Below are 21,029 nucleotides of genomic sequence, written 5' to 3' on the forward strand. Positions count from 1 at the left end.
ACTTTAGAGAAGACCACTGTGAGCCAGTCAGCTTCCCAAAGGGAGGCACATAGTAACAGAGTTTAAGAGCAGTTGACCTTGAATCCAACTAGAGGTCAAGTTCAGTTACTGCCATCTAATAGCAGCTTGAGCTATAAATGCTTTCCCCATTCCACTCTTGGGCAAGTCATTTAACCTTTCTGAGCCTCCAGTTCCTCACCTGTGAAACAAAAGTAATACCTATCAGAAAGGGGTTTGGAGAGAATTAAAAAGGTAATGTTTGCACAGTCCCTGGTACATAGCAAGGGAAAGGAAGATGGAGCATGACAGATGCGCTGACAGTGCCTACTTTATGAGTGGGATAGAAGCTCAGTGCAACAGCATGGGTCTTCTAAACAACCCCCCCTTTGGCCAATGCCCAACGGCTGGTTTCTTTTGGAATGAGTCAGTTTAGACCTGGCCACCTGCTCTGGGTGAACTTGATCCTCTACAGAAGGAAGGGAGGGTATCCTTTAACAGGACTGGGGACACTCTACCTTCCCGGGGACCTCTGGGAAGCGATGGCACAGGAATGCGCACCCCGAGAAGCCATCTCTATAGGGAACCCTTCTCAGAGCCCCGTAGTGTCTCTCACCCAGGCGAAGCTGGAACTGCTGACCTTGCACTTTCACTTGCCGGAAAGCGACTCCCCGGGACAAGGTCCAGCCCCGCCCCACCCCGCCCTCTCCAACCAGCTACTGCGCTTAGGCCCCGCCCCTCACCCCACCCCTTCCGGGCCCACAATTCTTCCGCATATCTCCGCCCCTCTCGCACTTGTCTACCTATCTGGGCCCGTGTCTGGCCTGGAATCCCCACCCCTGTCCCTACCAAGCACCACCCCCCCACCAGCCAGCTCGCTCCGGCTCGCTCCGGTCCGGGGCCGCCCCCGCCCCGCCCCTGCCGGCCGGGGTTCCCGCACGGCTTGCACTACGACCCCCCCGCGTCTGTGAACATGGCGCTGCGAGCCATGCGGAGCGTGCTGGCCACGGCCTGCAGCTTGCGCGTCACGTCCGCGCCCACCGCACCCTGCCTGCTGCGGCCCTGGGGACTGAGGGCGGGTACCGTCCGGACACTGCGCACAGGCTCCGCTCTGCTCTCCGGTAAGCGCAGGCGGGCACGTGGGGAGAGCCGGGCTGCTTGGGGCGACAGAGCTGGGCGCCTCCTTCCTCCGGTCGCTGCTTACCTCGATTCCCCGGTGCTGACCACCTGGGTCAAACGACGTGCCCCTGCCCTCGCTTCTTCTGGGATCCCTAGTCGCGTGACCGACGCTGCAGCCTTTGTCCTGTGGGTTGGGGAGCCAGGAGGAGGAAGCCTGGAGCACACGCGCGGCCGCCAAGTGCGGGCTTGTTCCAGCGGGACCTCCGGCCGCTCGCTACTGGAGAACCGTGCAAGCATCGCTAAGCTCCTTCGCAACCTTAGATTATCTCGCGCGTGTGTGTGTATCGTGGGCCCTAAAATTGGAGACATGGTAGGCTTTAGTTTGCTACGTGGACTGTCACTGAGAACTCTGAAGTAAAACAAAAGCAAGAGCATTTAATAAAATTAAAACACTGGAGCTAGATTTTTACTAGCAAAAGTGAGCATAACTTTGAATACTCGGCTGTTTCTTAAAAACAGTGAGATAAAGTCTTTTGGACCCTTACGTTATGCTAAAGTCTATACTGAGTTATGGATGTGTTGGGACAGAAATGAGGCCTCACACGGACATGCAATTGAAGTAACTGGGGGCCCTGCCCACAAATGTCTTGGTCATCTGTGCTACTTTATACTTTAGCACAATTAATGCAGCAGGAAAAGTTTTCTTACTGCGGGCACAAATGCTTGAGATGCTAACTGCACCTCCAAGAACTCAGGCTTCTTACTTAGCAGTGCATAGGCCTGTGATGGCTGTTGTCTCATTAAGTTCACTGTTTTTAGAAACCTGTTTGGAAATGGAAGACTTGATAACATTGATTCGTTACAGCCTGAAACCTAAAGATGCTTTTCTCCTGTTGCTAATGTATTCCTTTAGTTCTGCTGGTAACACGTATCAATAATTACCTATTTGAATACAAAAGGGAAAGCATGCCTCAGAGAAGAAATGAATTCCAAGTCTTTTTTTTTTTTCTTTTGGTTATTCATTGTGACGCTACTGCTGACATTTTGCAGTTTCCAGTTAGCTAGTTAAATATTGTCCAGAACATCAATACCCATGATCTGGTTGAACACCAAAGTTTTTAAGAACAGAGAGAGACCCAAGTTCCCATTTTGATCCTACCTCTAATAAGCTATGTGATCTTGGGCAGAGTCACTTAACTTCTGAGTCTGTTTCCCTCATCAGAAAAATGGAAATGATAATAACCTCTACCACAGAGAGTTGTTGGGAGGATGAAATGAAATAATGTAACCGCTGTACATATAGCCTGACACATAGTAAGTACTTGGTAAATGTTACTCGTTATTAAATATTATAGAATCAAGTAGGTAAAAATTGGCCAATATTTGTTATCTGACTAGTGACTTTGGAATAGTTGTGGTTTTGGGGAGGGTTTTGTTTGTTTTTGGTTTTGTTGTTGGTTTGTTTTTTTTTTTTTTAAAGTAAGCTCCATGCTTGCTTACCACATTCAAGTGCGGCTTGAACTCACGAACCTGAGATCAAGAGTCACATGCTCTGGGGCACCTGGATGGCTCAGTGGGTTAAAGCCTCTGCCTTCGGCTCAGGTCAGGATCCCAGGGTCCTGGGATCGAGCCCCGCATCCAGCTCTCTGCTCAGCGGGGAGCCTGCTTCCTCCTCTCTCTCTCTCTGCCTGCCTCTCTGCCTACTTGTGATCTCTGTCTGTCAAATAAATAAATAAAATCTTAAAAAAAAAAAAAAAAGAGTCACATGCTCCACCTACTGAGCCAGCCAGGTGCCCCTTGACTAATGACTCTGAAAGGAGGAAAATGCATACGTTTCATAAATTAGTGAAAACGCTTCATTTTGAAGCAAAAAATAATGTTCTTAAAGACTCAGAAAGTAATTATTTACCTAATCTGTCCACTTTTTTCCTTTTGGGCTTGAGGGTTAAAGGAGAATTAAAATAATCATTGTCTTTGGCCTAAACAGCTTGACCTTGTAAATAGTCTCCCGGACTTTGAAATTGAGTGGACTTAACATGGATTTACCTTATAATGTTGCTGTCTTTCCTCTAAATTTGTGGTTGCTGAATCAGTAAACTGAGTGTGTGTGAGCAGCTTTACTCCTAGGATTATCTTTACAATTAGGCAAGATGCCATGGCCAAAATTGAGACAGTAGTCTCAGAGAAGTCATATTTATTGTTGTCTGCCCCTTACTAAAATAAGTTTAAAAAAACTTTATTTAAAGTTTTTGTAATTTGTATTGTAATCGGCCAGCTCTAGAGTTGTAACAGAGTGGTAGGGAGAACTGACTGTAGCCAAGTACCTATACAGGTATTTTGCTCAGAATCTACTTAATTAAAACTAAAGAATTACTTCACTCCTTAAACCTCTGAGTGCTTACTGTTTGGTAAGCACTATGTTTGAACTGGGAATACAAATGAAAATGAGATAACCCATGCTTTTGCTTGCTTTGTACTTCATCTCCTTGATGGGGAGAATGGACAAAAGGGCTATATGAGTAGCTCCTGAAGTGCTGGGTGTTGTAGGGTCAGGATCTGGGGAGAGTGGTACAGAGTGCTATGGGAGCCAGCTGGATGGCCTGGGAATCTTGGAGGGCTCCAGAAGGCTTCTGGCAAGAAAGAGCTTCTAAACTTGAAGTAGTCAAGAAAAGGCAGTGTGGGGAGAGAGTTATAGTTAGAACACAAAGTTAAACTTTATGGAAAGATCAGATTGACCTGAAGCATTTAGCTATTTGAAGTGGAATGAAGCAAAGCAAGTTCCTTTTGTGAGAGATTTTACAACTTCTTCCAGTGAAGAATATGAAATTAAAGTTTTTTAATGATTAGTGGAAAAAGAAAGCAGTAAGTTACATTCTGCTGTGGATCAGAGCTGTGTAATCAAAGCATTTTAATGCTGTTTTAAGTACAGCTATCTTTTGGGTAAGGTGTATGAGTGAACCAGAAAGGCTTATTCTAAAACAGCATTTGAATTGATGAACCATTGTCCCATTAACTTCTGAGGCACTGTTTTTGGAAAAATATTTGGCCTCAGAAAGTAATACATATGTTTAAGAAGGTAGTATGTGCTTTTTAAAAAATTATTCTTTAAAGCAGGTACTACTAACATTAAATTCTAAATAGCTTTTTTCACATGTCTTGAACTTTGATCAGTTTTTTTTCCAGGAATCCTTGAATAGTTCGGCCATGTCTTTGAAGAGAAGACGCTCATAAAGCCAAGGGCTAACCTGTCCATTGAATATTGAACAGAGCTTGACTTTCCAGCAGTTAATGCCTTAGCTCTGAGGTGACTGTTGAGTTCTGATCTTATAGTTTGCTTCTTTAAATGATAGTAGCCACTTTCTCCAAGGGCAGGCTTAAATTCAATGAAAATGGAATTTTAGTAACTTAATCAAATTACAGTTGTTGGTCAGTTTCATTCATGTAAGATTCCACTTTATAACCAAGTTGCAATGAAACCCTCTTAGGTTAACTCTACCTAAAAAGGCACATTTATTTTTCTTCAGGTTAAGTAATCTATGTCCATTTATGAGCACTTACAAGCATTATGAGCATTTATGCCTCCTCACCCCAAGTCTACAGAGGGATAGACTACCTTCTGTAAGACAGACCAGTAATAGATGAGTATACATTTGACGTACGCTCCAAAATAGTTTGTATGAGTGATTTAGACTAATGTTGGAATAACCAAATCTCTAAAAGATACACAAGATGTTCATTCACATCAGGCCATCTTCGCCTAAATGATGGTACTCGTAAGAAGATGTTCCGTCTTTTCATGTGATCTGGTTTTTCCTGGGCAGTGTGTTACTGAAAGGCAGTGTCAGTAAATCAAACACAAATACTGGGAAGGTCTTGCCTTTTGACAGTATTGGTATGAAAAGTGCTTTTGAAGAAGTGATACCACTGCTTTTCTGAAATACTGGTCTTCTGTTTTAGTGCGTAAATTCACAGACAAGCATGAATGGATAACAACAGAAAATGGTATTGGAACAGTGGGAATCAGCAATTTTGCACAGGTATTGGATTGTCTTGAAATACTTAAAACGGTCTCCTCTTGCCTAAATTGGATTGCTCTACCTTTTAAAAAAAATTGTTTATTCTGCCCCTTGTTATTTTGGGCCCTTTAAAGAACATCAATCAAGTAAACAAGCAAAAGATAAATTAGGGCAGTAAACAGTGTTTTAACAGATTTTTAAAAGATTAACACTTAGAAGTAAATATACCTTATTCAGGAAAGAAATGTATTTCGTGTTGGGGCAGTTAAGGGAGAAAGAAGAGCAGGCAGAAGGCGTGGGAGTGTTGACGGCGTTTGTGGACACTGTGATATGTGCGCAACCCTGGGGATGAAGAGGGAAAACCTAGACTGGCACAGATTAGACAAAGGCAAACCATTTACGTAGCCAATATTTTTCTCTTAATTTCGCTATTCCCACTGATCCCATTTTGAGAAATTATACAGAAGGAAACGAGAAGCCAGATAGCAAGTATGAGTCCGTGATTTTCCACTGGGGCAGGAAGGGGAAACTGTAACTGAAAGGAATATAGAGTATTCTTCAGAAGTGTTGGAATCTCAGGTATTGAGCATCATTGACAATTGTATCTTCACTGACCTATCTGTGTACCTACTGAGGCCCAGTACACGGTACTGTGTACAGTGCTGTACAAGTGTTGTCTTCCCCTCCTGGAGTTTATCTATGAGGGGAATCACCTACGTGGAAAATGACACACAAAACATTACATGATGGATGACCTGAGTAGTACAAGGGTTGTAACTCACCTGATGGAGAGCTTACTTCTTAACTTGGAGTCAGAGTCTTCAGGGAGTGCAAGGACTATGATTTACAGATCAGTGGGAAGGATTTCAGCAAATACCGAAGGCGAAATGGCCTAAGCAAAACTGTGGAGGTGGAAAAGCACAAGGTGTGTTTGTTTTCAGAGGAGCTAGTATATGGGGTGAGGGGAATATGGTTTGTGACACTGCTGCTTGTGGGCCAGGCTAGCTGTTCTGCATTTTTTGAAGGGTTGTAAGAAAAACTAAAGAGTGTGGCTCCTGGAGTGTAAAATATGTACTGTCTGAATTATAGAAGGTTAGTGTTTGACTTGTTTCTATTCACTGGAAGGTTTGATTTCTTAAAGGTTTGTGTTTTGTTTGTTTTAGGAAGCTTTGGGAGATGTTGTTTACTGTAGTCTGCCTGAGGTCGGGACAAAACTGAACAAACAAGGTGAGTATTTTTCTCATCTTGGTATATTATTCATGCCATACGTTTCCTTTACCTTGAATAATAACTTGTTTGCACCTAGGACCAGTTAGAGTGCTTTTTATCCAAGTAACAGAAAACTCACCTAAAAGATTAAACAGTTGGGGTTTATCTCCTTCAAGAAGTCTGGAGATAGGTGGAAACAGGGGATTAGCTCAGTGGCACAGTGAAGGGTCATCAAGGACAGGACCTCTTTTCATGCTTTTTCTGCGTCATTGTGTCAGAGGTCACAAAATGGCAGCAAAATCCTCAAGTATGACTTTGTCATATGGCCGTATCCAAAAGTAGGATGAGAAGGTAAAATCTGTTTTTCTTTGGAGCCAGTAAAGAATCTTTTTCTAAATATCTTGGACAATATTGGCCATGTTTTTTTCTGCTTAAACTTTCCCCAGTCATTTATCTTGTTTGAACTTTTTCTGCTTTCTGGTTCTCATATAATATTAGGTCATATCTTCCTTTTTGAAGGTCTTCTTAGGAACCTTTTCCAGTGTCATAAGACCCTTTTTGTGATTAATAATCTTTATCTGTTCATTCTTCTGTGTTCTGGGCATCAGAGAACAGTTGTTGCTTTCTCATAATATTTTGTACCCACTCTGCTTCTCTCAAGCAAGAGATCCTGTTTTGAACATCTCTTTAGAGCAAATGAGCAGCATGAACCTGCTTTCTGTGGTTAAAAAACTTACGTTAACCTAGATATCCCTAAGAAGTTCTTTAGACTTCTCTGCTAAAGGCTTTTATAAAATTGATGTAAAATTTACATACAGTGAATGCATGAAGTATATAATCCAATGCAATTAGACAAACACTGTAAACCTTGCCAATTAAAACCCTTCTCGAGACAAACTATTCTCTGATTTCTGTCACTATAGGTTAGTTTTGTGTATTATTTTTCTTCATTAAAGGCACCACACAGTTTTTATATTATGTCTGGCTTTTTTGGTCCAATATTATGACATTGAGGTTTATGTTCAGTGATCAGTAGTTTATTTTTTTATTGCTGAATATTGTACCATTATGTAACCTTTTAATCTTTTCTCCTATTGATGGATTTCTGTGTTATTTTTAGTTTTTAGCTGTTTAGAAATAAAGCTGCTATAAACTTTTTTGTAGAAGTGTTTTTTGTAAATGTCTTCATTTCTCTTGGGTGGGTGTTTATGTATATGTGTATGTGTATGGAATTTCTGGCATGTAGTGTAGTAGTTGTATGTTTAACTTCATAAGAAACTGCCAAACAGTTTCCCAAAGTGGCTGTACTATTTTACATTCTCACCAGCAACATGGGAGAGGTCTAGGCACTGCATATCCCACTGTGAAATGACAAATTATTCTTGAGCACCCATCCACATGCTTTGCTACTCATCTTTTTTTGTTTGTTTATAATCTCTAGTCAAGGCTTTACCAAATTTATTTGGGTTGTCTTTTTACCATTGATTTTTAAGCATTCTGTATATTTTTTCATAGTTTTTTATTTTGCCTTATCGTTTTCATAACTTTTTTTTTATAAGCTTTAATTTTTAACAAGTCCAGGTTAGTAGTGTTTTTATTTATGTATAGAACATTGCATCTTTTCTAAGAAATCTTTGTCTCCATGATTCCCATCCTATATACCCTAGAGCTGTGGGATGTTTAAACTTTTCAACCTCTTTTGGACACCACACACTGATAGCTCAGTAGAGTTAGTTCCAATATTAGATCTATGTTATCTTGGGTAATGTGTCTTTGAAGCAAATACTGCATGAAAGTAAACAAGGATCATAAGACAGTGGTTGGTGTTCAGTCTGATTCCCTGATGGAGAACTTGTATAGTATGCATCAGACACACATTATCAGTAAATAGGTGTAGTTTAAAACGAAAAATATGTTACTAAGGTAATTAGGGCAGTATGAACTGAGAAAGTTTGACCAGCTGTGGCATATACCAGGTTTGCAAAGGTACTCTCCGTGTTTTCTTCTTGAAACTTATCATAGTTTTTGCTTTCATTTTGGGCCTTATTAAATTCAATGATTCTTAACATTTTCTAAATTCCTTTGGATCTTCTGTGTAAACAGTATTGTAATCCATAAATAAAGAGCTTTAGGGGCACCTGGGTGGCTCACTGGGTTAAAGTCTCTGCCTTCAGCTCAGGTCATGATCCCAGGGTCCTGGGATCAAGCCCCGCATCGGGCTTTCTGCTCAGTGGGGAGCCTGCTTCCTCCTATCTGCCTGCCTCTCTGCCTACTTGTGATCTCTGTCTGTCAAATAAATAAATAAAATCTTTAAAAAATAAGTAAATAAATAAATAAATAAAGAGCTTTATTTCTTTTCAATCTTTATGCATTTTCTTTCTTTTTCTAGCCTTATTGCACAGCCCTGAGTCAGTATGATGTTGTATAGAAGCAGTGAGGTAGACATCATTGCCTTGGCCTTGTTCCTGATCTTGAGAATTCATTAAGATTTCATCATTTAGGCATGATAATTTAACTGGATACTCATTATCAGAGGAGGAGGTTCCTTTCCATCTAGTTTGCTGACTGTTTTTAATCATTTATGGATGATAAATTGTTGAATTTTGTCACATTTGTTTTATCCATCTTATTGATATGCTCATAAGGGTTTTCTCCTTTATTCTGTTAATGTAATGAATAAGGTTATTTTAAAATGTTTAATCAGACTTGCCTTCCTGGTAGTTGTGATGCAAAAATTATCTTTAAAAATAAACTGCAGGATTTGATTTGCTAATTAATCATTTTTATATTAATATTCATGAGAGATACTGATCTTTTATAATGGCTTTGTCATATTTTGGAATTAGTTATATTGACTTACTTTTTTTTTAAGATTTTTATTTATTTGTTAGAGTGAGAGAGAAAGAGGGAGTATGCTTGCATAAGCAGCGGGGAGCATCAGGCTTTCTGAGAGAATGTGCAAGATTGGTATTATTTCTTCTTTAAATGTTTCATAGAATTAACAGTTAAATCTTGAGTCAGATGATTTCTTTCTGGGAAGGTTTTTGATACAAATAAGGCTATTCATATTTTTTCTTTTCTTTTCTTTTAGGCTATTCATATTTTCTATACTATCTTTGGTTTTGTTACGTTTTGGGGGGAATTTTTCCATGATATGTTGTCAGATTCAGTAGTAAAGATGTGGTAATTTGTGTGTTTTCTCTCTTTTTTTAAAAAATCAGTCTTGTTAGCTATTTATCAATCATACTAATCTTAAAGAAGCAAATTTTTACTGGTAATTTTTTTAATAGTCCATTTATTTTGTGCCCATATCTTTGTTTTCTTCCTTCAACTTAGACTGAAGGTGCTCTAATTTTTCTTTAGGTAGAAAATTTAGTAAGTGCTTTTTACCCATACTGTAAAATGCTGTCTCCCTTGCGGTGGGTAGCAACTAAAATCTAAGTTTAATTCTTTTAGCCTTAGGTGGGACACCAGGTGTGCGCATGCATGGCTCAGGCATCATTCAGAGAGACCTGGATAGAGTTTATGCACAGGATTTGTGGCTCTCCCTTATTTAGTCTCTCTCCTTGGAATTTCCCACCTCACTTTCCAGTAGTTACAGTGGCCTCAGCTTGTCTTCTGGTTCCTTATGCCAACTAAGACTGAGATTTTCTCTCAGAATTTTGGCTGCCCTAAATGACAGGTTGGTGCCTGTCTTCAGGTCAGAGGCCATTTTTTTTAAAAAGTCACTGTTGTCCCTTTCAAGTATTATCTCCTTCCCATGAACTGACTGCTTTTGTTCATTTTCTAGTGTCTTTAGAACTCAGGTCACTGATTTTTAAGATGTTCTTTGTAAATGAGGCCTAAAGATAATTTCCTTCCAAGCACTATTTTAGCTATATCCCACAAATTTGGGTATATTGTATTCTCAGTATCATTCAGTTCAGATCACTCAGTGTTGTCCCACAGATGACTAAGTCTCTTAATTTTTCAGTCTTTCATTTCAATCAAAAGACTGAAATATGGTTGATTTCAGGTGCTCTTTGTTGCCATTCACTGACCCTTCTGTTGTTCCTGCCTTCCAGTGAATTTCCTTTTAGATATTACACTTTCCAGTTCTAGGATGTCCATTTTTAAAATTTCTATTTCTTTGCAGGTATTCCCCCATGTGTTCACATGTGATGATCTTTTTAAAGTTATTTTAGGTTCTCTGCTTATTCCATTGTGTGGGTCTGTGGTCATTTTGGGATCTGTTGACTACTTTTTCTCAACCATGGCTCCCTTCTTTATAGGATTTCAGCCCTCAATTTCCAGTTACCTTGGCAGGGTCATGTTCCATCCTCTGACCTCTCAAGCAAATGAGACTGGTTTTCTCTGTGTTCTGGTTACACTGTGTGCTTTGAATGGGCAATGTTGTCAGTACGAATTACATAAATGAAGATCGCACCCATTTGGGGCTCCTTTTAAGGACTGACTCCTCCTTTGGTCACTCTTCAGAGCCTTAATATTGTTTTTTGTTTTGTTCAGAGTTTATAATTATTATCTGCAAGATAATAATCTGCAAGAAGGGTGGTCTGATGTGGTACTTCACCAGTACTAGAATCTCCTAAAATTTTCATTTACCTTCTCAGAGCCATGGTAAATTGAAAGAAAATTGAGTTTTACTGGGTTTCAGTACATCTGGTATTGAGATACATCACCATTTGTTGTTGACTCTGTCTGAAACAGGTCCACTTTATTGAGGTTATTTACACTCTAATCGCAGGTGATATAAGCATGATGAAGCCTGTGATTTTTTAAAAATATTTGGAATGTTTTGGGGCACTTGGGTGGCTCAGGTCGTGATCCCAGATTCCTGGGATCAAGCCCTGTGTCAGGCTCCCTGCTCAGCAAGGATTCTGCTTCTCCTGCAACCTGCTCGTGCTCTCTCGCTATTCCTCTCTCTCACAAATAAATAAGTAAAATCTTTAAAGATATTTAGAATGTTCTATCGTGCCTATATTAAGGGTGACCACTTCTCCTTATTTTATATTTTCAGGTCATTGACTTTTGATATTTTTTTAATTTTCTCAATTTAGATGAGTTTGGTGCTTTGGAAAGCGTGAAAGCTGCTAGTGAACTCTATTCTCCTCTGTCAGGAGAAGTAACTGAAATTAATGAAGCTCTTGCAGAAAATCCAGGACTTGTCAACAAATCTTGTTATGAAGATGGTAAGTTGTTGCTAGAAATTTTTTCATAGGATTATTGCTGCAGTTAACATTTAAGAGTTTAAAGTGAGCTTTAGCAGATAGTAACTCCATCTTTTTCACTTTTTAATACTAAATAGGGATGTTTTGCTTTAAAAAGGGGAAACTCAGAAGCTGAATATGTAAGGTTAGGTTTAGATCTCTGTCAAAGAAAGCATTGCCTTATTTTATAGAGTTCTTAGTGTTTCAGGTGTAGACTTTTTATGAACACTTCCAAAGTATTCACGTCTTCACACATAAAGGTGTCCAATCATATTGTGTGGTGTAGGTGGTAATAGAATAAAACTTCACCATTTTGTACACGAATTGCCAAATTAAGATTAGTTTGTAGTTCTCTGTTGCCTGTCACTTAGCCCTTCTAACTCTAGTAGTGCTTTCTGCTCCCGGCTCCTCTTTACCTCAGCAGTTACAGTGTCGGTGTTCCTCTGTTAAAGAAAGATATCCCTGGTCTTGTGTATTTGGATCCCTCAGTGTTGCCGATAGTTATGACAACTTGAGGTTTTGTTTTTTGTTTTTTGTTTTTTTAATTTTTAAAAAGTTAATTCTAGCATTGTTTACATATAGTATTTATATTAGTTTCAGGTATACAGTACAGTGATCCAGCAATTCTGCACTTTACTCACAGCTTATCATGATAAATATACTCTTTAATCCCAATGCCACATTTCACCCATCCCTCCACCCACCTTGCCCTGATAATCATCAGTTTGTTCTCTAAACTGAAGAGTCTCTTATTTTTTTTCCTTTGTTTGTTTTGTTTCATAAATTCCACATATGGGTGCCTGGGTGGCTTAGTCGGTTAAGTATCCAACTCTTGACCTCACCTCAGGTCTTGATCCGGGTCCTGAGTTCAAGGACCATGTTGGGCTCCATGCTGGTTGTGGAGCTTACTTAAAAAATTCCACATATGATTAAAATCCTATAGTATTTGTCTTTTTCTGTCTTATTTTGCTTAACATTATACTCTCTAGCTCCATCCTTGTTGTTGAAAATGGCAAAATTTCATATTTTTCCTTATGGCTGAGTAATCCATTCTGTACACATTGACACACATATATACATACACCACATCTTCATCCATTCATCTGTCGATGGACACTTGGGCTGCTTCCATAATGTGGCTGTTGTAAATAATGCTGCAGTAAACATAAGGGTGCATATAGCCTTTTGAATTAGCTTTTGTATTCTTTGGGTAAATACTCAGTAGTGCAGTTACTGGATCATAGGGTAGCTCTACTTGTAACTTTTTGAGGCCCCTCCATACTGTCTTCCAGTGGCTGCATCAGTTTGCATTCCCACCAACAATGCACAAAGGTTCCTTTTTCTCTACATTCTAGTCAACACTTGTTTTTTTGTTTTATTTTAGCCATTCTGACAGGTGTGAGGTTGAGTTCTTAATCTATTAGAGTAGAATCTATTCTGCACTTTCATTCTTTTCAATTGTGATATGCAAGGATATCAGCTGAATTCTTAAGGCTAAAATATGAAGCTCTTTGAACAATGATTTACTTAAAGAATACTAGATCAATGATGAGGCTCAAAAATTTCACATTTTGAATGAACTTTTACTCTTTAAAAAGGTAATTTGGAATGTGATACTTTTTTTTGGTTGCAGGTTGGCTGATCAAGATAGCACTCAGTAATCCTTCAGAACTGGATGAATTAATGAGTGAAGAAGCATATGAGAAATACATAAAATCTATTGAGGAGTGAAAATGGAACCCCTAAATAAACTAGTATGAAACAACTTAATCTAGCATAGTTGTCTTAAATTAGTGGTACACAGAGGATTTTAAAATAGCAACTATTAGTAGTAACAGTAGAAAAAGAAACTACTTGCAACAATGCTAATGGAAGAAAATGCCCCTTAACTTTATAATGACTGCAGAAAAAGACAGTATGCCTCTGTTTTGCAACACCGTATGATTTTTATGTTCCAGTTATGATATTCAGAATCCTGAAATTATCTGTGGTTAAAAACTAGTTATAAAAATCATGTAATTGAAGGATGACATTGTTACCTTAAGCCTTAGGGAATACTGTTTAACTTCCTTACATCTATCCCTGGATGGAGATCAAAATACTTAAAAAATGTTTCCATTGGAAATAACTGGCAGTAGAGAAAGGTTTGTTAGTTGTTTAGTGTCAGATAAAAACAATACTACCTTAATTTTGCAGTATACTGCACTTGCTGGTGCTATTTTTATACAGTGAAGCAACAGCTTTGCAGGAAGATAAATCGTTTAATAATAAAACATTCAACTTCTTCGTTAATCATGTTTTTCTGTTTTGCACTTAATATTTCATTTAGTGACTCTGCTAGTATTTATGAAAATGCTCATTTTAACAAATGCTGATTTTAACTTACAGAAAGTTACTTTTTTTTAAAGGAAATTTAAGCCATAACAAAGTTTCCAAGAAAATGTTTCCTTTTAGTCACAAATCTGGTTTTTCTTAAAGACCTAATTGCCTGATAGCATTAAGTACCATTTGGTCATCTTTAATATAATCAAAAAATACACTGACTTTGGTGGTTTTTGTTTTGTTTTGTTTTGTTTTTTTAATACTGCTAAGTTAGAAGACAGAAGAGGAAAACAAGGAAAGGTAAAAGTTTGCTAAGCACAACACATGGCATCCTTAAGAAAATAAACCACATTTAGGTTTCTGTTTTAAGTAATGGGAACAGAAATGGACATAGTGGAACTTACGAGCTCATACATGCACTTAGTGAATATTCTTCACAGCTTAAGCAAATTTACAGTGCCTAGTGGTGTTTTTAAGTAGCTAAATAGCATATTTTCTAAGCCAAGTATACTCCACTGATATTTTGAAGGGGATATTATATATACACACATAATTATAAATATATATAAATACACACATACACATAGTAAGAGCAGACATACCTCCATCGTTTTTCCCAGTTAGTGCAGGAAGAGGGATGTGTTCAGATACTACCACCTTCTGATGGTGAATAAACTGCAAATGTGAAAACCTAGAGGAAATAGGTAGGTAAATAAATTTTTCCTGCTCCTCAGGAGAAAGAAGCCATCTTTTAATGGCCATGTCACTGCTGAGCTATATCTTTACACCCTTATCAAGAAAGTATCCAAAACATTTTGGATGACTGTTTTCCTTATTTGTATAATTATTCATCAACTTCTAATTATTAAAAATTAATTTACTCTTCTTTGGAAATAAAAAAGAATGGGTAACAATTATATAGATTTACTCTTTTGTTTTGAAGTACTCTCACACATTACCTTCTTTGATGGTTACAGCAATATCCAGAGCTAGGTAGGACAGATCCATAACTACCATCATTTCACAGAAAAGAAAGGTAGTGGAGAGGATAAGACACTTAAATAGCTGGACACTTAAAAATCCATGGTTAGGATTTTCACATTTCCTGTTCCATTCTTTATCAGTTCCTTCGCTAATGTTACTATAAAAATACTGAAGTTCGAATAGGGGTGGTAGGGAGGGAGGATCAATGCAAGCAAAAGTGGTAATTCCAGTGTGAAAGGACATCAGTGATTATCATCTGAAAGAGATGGGCAGTTTTTTATTCTCTCATCCTTTCCCAAAGACACACATTTGCTTTGTTAGGATCCCTCTGAGCTTTTTCAAAGAGCCAGTCGGTATGGCAAGTTGGCCTTTTGCTATTTAGAATACAGAACCATTTCAACCCTCATTTCTACTATAGTGCTGTCAAAAATAACAGGCGTTGAACGGCCTTCCAAATGGTAAATCAGCAGAGAATTTAATTTTTCTGACCTCATATTCCTTTTGAATGGTTTTGGTCCTAACAGTTTAAAAAGGTTTTCGATAACATTTGCTAATAATTAAAATTCAAGAAATAGGACAGGTTACCCTAGAGGTATTGCAAATTTTTATCACCTTAAAAATTTTATCACCTCCCAGAGTTTAAAGAAGTAAATCACATTAAGTTTTAAGAAAGAAACTACTTGGGGCACCTGGGTGGCTCAGTTGGTTGAGCTTCTTCTGATTCTTGGTTTCAGCTGGGGTCATGATCTCAGGGTTCTGGCATCAGCCTGCATGGGGCTCTGCCCTCATCAGAGAATCTGCTTGAGATTCTCACTCTGCCCCTCCCCCTGCTTCTCTGTTCTCGCTAGATATTTTTTTTAAGATTTTATTTATTTGAGGGGCGCCTAGGTGGCTCAGTGGGTTAAGCTTCTGCCTTCGGCTCAGGTCATGGTCTTGGTCCTGGGATCGAGCCCCACATCAGGCTCTCTGCTCAGTGGGGAGCCTGCTTTCCCCTCTTCTTCCCTGCAAATGGTTTTTTTTTTAATTTTTCTTTTTAAAGATTTTATTTATTTATTTGACAGACAGAGATCACAAGTAGTCAGAGAGGCAGGCAGAGAGAGAGGAGGAAGCAGTCTCCCTGCTGAGCAGAGAGCCCGATGTGGGGCTCGATCCCAGGACCCTGGGATCATGACCCGAGCCGAAGGCAGAGGCCTTAACCCACCGAGCCACCCGGGCGCCCCTGCAAATGGTTTTATTACTCTCTGTGCCTTCCTCTCTGCCTACTTGTGATCTCTGTCAAATAAATAAATAAAATCTTAAAAAAAAAAAGATTTTATTTATTTGAGAGAGAGCATGAGTGGGGGAGAGAGGCAGAGGGAGAAGGAGCAGCAGTCTCCCTGCAGAGCAGGACCCAGGCACCCCTAAATAAATATTTTTCTAAAATTATGCTAACTGTAGCTGTCTTCGTTACTGCTTAACAATCATGGTATTCGGGATCCCTGGGTGGCTCAGTCGCTTAAGCATCTGCCTTTGGCTCAGGTTATGATCCTAGGGTCCTGGAATGGAGTCCCGCACTGGGCTCTTTGCTCTGCAGGGAGCCTGCTTCTCCTACCTGCTGCTCCCCCACTGGTGCTCGCTCACTCACTCTCTGACAAATAAAACTAAAAGCAAAAACGAAACAATCACTCTTCTTTCAGACCCAATCACACATGCTTTCCTCAGAAAGGGCCCTCACTTTACAAGGTGATTAAATTCTTTCTTCCCTGCAAACGGTTTTATTACTCACTACATATCGCCATCAGTATTTTCCCTTTCTAGGCCAGATTTAGGTTCACAGCAAAATTAATAGAAAATACAGTTTTCATATATCTCTTGCCTCCATCTTTCTGCTTTTGAAACATTCCTTGGCCAACTTTAGAATCTTATTCTACTAGGGCTTCTCATATCTTGATTCAGTCTATAATGGCTTTTTGTAATAATAACTGAACAGTTGTCCCTGAATGTTTCTGCTCAGTCATGCTATCAGGTTTTTCCCTGCTGAACTTCCAACAGTGATTACCACTAGCCCATTTAAAAGCAAGGGTTGCAGTGGGGGCGGGTATGGAGAGGATGGTGGGGTTATGGACATTGGGGAGGGTATGTGCTGTGGTGAGTGCTGTGAAGTGTGTAAACCCGGCAATTCACAGACCTGTATCCCTGGGGCTAATAATACATTATATGTTAATTTAAAAAAAAAAAAAGGTGTGTAGGCACAGTTATTGTTAAGGAAATCAGGTACCATCTTCCAACTTTCCCACGTGCTTAATGAAAACCATGGTTACAGTCAAATTTAAGAGTCATTTAGTAAAATAGTTGGTTAAAATTTTTTGTATACTTTCCAGAAACAGAAAATAGCTTTAGTGAGTCGGTAACAAAGCCGCCGGCTAGTCAGGTGATTTCAAATTTTGTTTTCAGAAGTGAAGGAGGACCTAGCTGAACTATCATTAAATTTTTTTTTAACTGATTTCTGTGTGGAAAGTTTTTAAAAACTTGAGAGACTGCTATAACAAAACCTCTTTCATATGCATCTTCATATGAACAAGTTATCAGATTATATATGTTTAAAAAGAATAAAATTGGGGCCGAATCTGTCTCATTCTAGCAACATGTGATACGTATCCTCAGATACAAGAATTGTGGAGGGGAGAACAGTGCCACCCATTTCACTGTGGTAACTTCCAGCAACATTAATAACTATCAACACATGTAATACATTCCTACTGTTTGTCAGCTTAGTAGGAATAAGGACATTTCTCCATCTGGAAAAACAAGGCACTGTTTTATGTTTTAGCCTTAGGGTCTTGAAGTTTCAAGTTACTGTTTTCTTTTGCACATCAAATTGACACGACTACTTAGTAAGTCTTGACCATTTGATCATAAATATGTTAGAATAAAGTTCTGTGCAGGCAGTAGAATCTGAATACAATTATGAATTTAAAAAGAAAATTTGTTTTAATTAGTTTATATTTTTAAATACATGTTGATGGGTATCAAAACTGTCATTAGATTTATTTCAGTACTTTTCAAAGAGGGATGTAACATTTTATTTTTAAGATTTTACTTATTGGAGAGAGAGCAGGAGCAGCGGAAGGGGCAGAGGTAGAGAATAACCAACCAGACTCCCCACTGAGCGCAGAGCCCAGTGCAGATCTCCCTCTCACAACCCATGAGATCAGGACCAACCCCAGAGTGGGACGCTTAACTGCCTAAGCCACCCAAGCGCCCTGGGATGTGACACTTCTAAATGCCAACATCTATGATACTCTGCTACCACTTAAATTTATGAACGTTTTATGTTTTAAAAACGTGCAGTGGGTGGCTCAGTGGGTTAAGGCCTCTGCCTTCGGCTGGGGTCACGATCTCCGGGTCTTGGGATCGAGCCCCGCGTCGGGCTCTCTGCTCGGCGGGGAGCCTGCTTCCTCCTCTCTCTTCCTGCCTCTCTGCCTCTGCCTGCTTTGATCTCTGCCTGTCAAATAAATAAATAAAATCTTGAAAAAAAAATGTGCAGTGAAGTAGTGCAGTTTTGTACAATTGTTTTTAGAAGTATGCAGGCATACCATTTCTTTCAGGTTGTGAGATACAAGATCCAAATGTGCATATTTTAGGTAAAGAAATGACACCCAAAAAAGTCATATCCAGAAAAGTACTCTGTTCTAACATCCCAGAGTTTTAACAGTAGTTTTTCCGTAGACTTTCCAGGGTAATTTACCGGGGGAGGGCTTGTTTAAAAAAAAAAAAAAAAAAAAAAAGGTAATACATAGCTATCTTTCCAAACGCCTCTTAATCATAGTGCTATAAAAGACATTCAAATGGTTTTATACAGGGGCGCCTGGGTGGCTCAGTGGGTTAAAGCCTCTGCCTTCTGCTCAGGTCATGATCCCAGACTCCTGGGATCGAGCCCCGCATCGGGCTCTCTGCTCAGCGGGGAACCTGCTTCCCTTCCTCTCTCTGTCTGCTTGTGATCTCTGTCAAATAAATAAATAAAATCTTTTAAAAAATGCTTTTATACAACAGAAATACTCAGACTGAGGGAAGAACAACAGCTAGAAAGCAGACCGGCTTCGGAATCAGACGTGAGTTGGGTCCAGGCTCCAACACTGGTAACTGGCTTGGGCCATAGGTTCCCACTCCCAGCTGCACTGCCGAGGCCTTCCAAAGTGCGGGGACAAACGGAGGGGAGGAGTGGGGAGCTCTGCTTTGTCTTCGACCAGTTCGTCCTCTGGCTTAAGGGCCTGAGGCTACTTCCCTTCAGGGCTGTACCGCAACAGGACAAGTCTAAGCAGCGCGCCGTGGTGCCGTCGGCGGATTCAAACTGCTGCCCCGTCGAACAAGCCGGCAGTGGGCTCCACTAGGAGGTTTGGGCCCACAGCCGCTCTCCAGAGTAGGCGCGGTTTGGGAACAGCTGGCAAAGCTGGACACCTTTGTGGCTGCCGGGCATCCAGAGGGTGGAGGCCACGGCCGCTGCCGAGCACCCTACAACGCGCGGGGCAGCCCCCCTCCCCCCGCCCCAAGCACCCTCCGGCTCGACGGCAACAGTGCGGGGCGTGACGCCCCGGGTCTCTGAGAGGAAGACGGTCCAAGGGCCCTCTCTAGCTCCACGGTCCGCGCGGCATCCGGCCGCGGCGTCTGCCTCGAAGCTGGGTCTTACACTTACCTCAGACGCGTCTTCAGGCGCGCACAGGAGCGGCGATTCTTCAGGCGCCGTGGGCAGGTGCGCAGCTGCGCAGAGCCTGCCGGGAGCACGTGCCCACAGCCGTCGGCCGGCGTCGCCTCCCGCGCTCAGGCTTTGTGACGCCAGGCGGGCTCTGCATCACTTCTGCGACAACCCCCCGCCGGCCCCGCCCCCAGCGCGTCCGTAACCCAGGGCAACTGTCGCCCTCGCCTCCCGGCGGAGACTTAGCTCCCGGGGCCTCGCATCCCGTGGGGCCCACAGAAGGGTGTGAGCGGCCGCGGCCGCTTCCCCGCCTCCGAGGCGAGGCCCCAGACCACTCCACAGGCGGCAGAGCGACAGGCCCCGCCGGGTCGGAAAGGAGGCTGCCCTCTGAGGCGGGAAGGCAAAAGCTGGAGGTAGTGTGGGCGGGGCGCTGGAATAAGAGTGGGCGGGCCCCGGGGAGGAGCGGCGAGGAATGGGTGTGGCAGTGGGCGGGGCTTTTGGAAGGGCGGGGCCCGGTGAGGGAGGAGCCAAGGGAGGAACGGGAAGGTCTCGCGGGCAAGGGGTTACGTTTTGCGGGAGAGGACGGCTCTTGAAAGAAGGGTAGGCATCTTTTGTGGCACGGCAGGAGCTGCTGGATGACGAGGAGGAAGGATCTTGAAAGAAGGGAAGGAGCCTGGGGGAAGGGGAGGGGCTATTTTGAGCAAGGGAAGAGCCAGGTGCGCAGCGCAACAGGTGGAGCAACAGGTGGACTGTGTGTGCTTGATGACTTGTGCTTTCGTGTAGGCTTGTAAACTGTGTGACAGCTGAGAAGACAGGCATTGCTTTACTATTTTATTACCAGAGCTAGGCATCTGATAGGCTCTTAGCGAGCGAACGGGTGTGAGTGGAAAGAGCAGAAGGGTTGGAGACTGGGACTGCGGTAAAACAACAAACAAACAAGCAAACAAACAAAAAACGGCTGATCTGGAGGGATGGTCGTACGAATCATGCCCTTGGGATTCCTTCTATGGGTCATCAAAGCTGCTGTGCTCTGTGGGCACGTAAGAAGCATAAGGCACAAGATAATTAACATGGAGAGATAAGATTTATACTCCTGAAAATGTGAACAAACTGTGCGAATTGAGTGGTGCATGTGCTTAACTTTGAGGCAAAGATTCAACTCCCTGCCGAACTGTGTTCCAAAACTGTAAATTAGATTGAAGGCTTCATACCATTCTCCTTTAGAAACTGTATTACCAGTGATCAGCATGCCCAAGACAATCTTCAAGGCTTACTTAACCACTTCATATGCCTGAAGCTTAGCTCTGTATTAAGAAACTTCGCTTCCACCATAGCTAACCGTGTTTCTATTCATTGATTTCTTCACCCAACACACGTTGTTAAGGATCCACAGGACCGTCCATTCGGTATTCTAGTTGAGACTATGAGAAGCCTATCTTTCCCAGGCTGAAATTTTGACATAGATTCAAGATTCCTTTAAACCTGAAACTTCCAGAAAGAAGT

General features: G+C 41.1%; 1 protein-coding gene across 1 annotated transcript; it reads left to right on the forward strand.

Annotated features, from left to right (window-relative positions):
• The first annotated feature begins 859 nt into the window (after positions 1-859).
• On the forward strand, positions 860-13,840 carry GCSH (glycine cleavage system protein H). The gene is made up of 5 exons (XM_080827838.1): positions 860-1,118; positions 5,074-5,153; positions 6,296-6,359; positions 11,399-11,530; positions 13,182-13,840. Exons 1-5 carry the CDS (start codon positions 971-973, stop codon positions 13,277-13,279), a joined length of 522 nt encoding a protein of 173 aa, XP_080683964.1. The 5' UTR covers positions 860-970; the 3' UTR covers positions 13,280-13,840.
• Positions 13,841-21,029: the final 7,189 nt, after the last annotated feature.

This window comes from Martes martes (genome assembly GCF_963455335.1).
Source record: "Martes martes genome assembly, chromosome: 17".
NCBI classification, from domain to species: Eukaryota; Metazoa; Chordata; class Mammalia; order Carnivora; family Mustelidae; genus Martes; species Martes martes.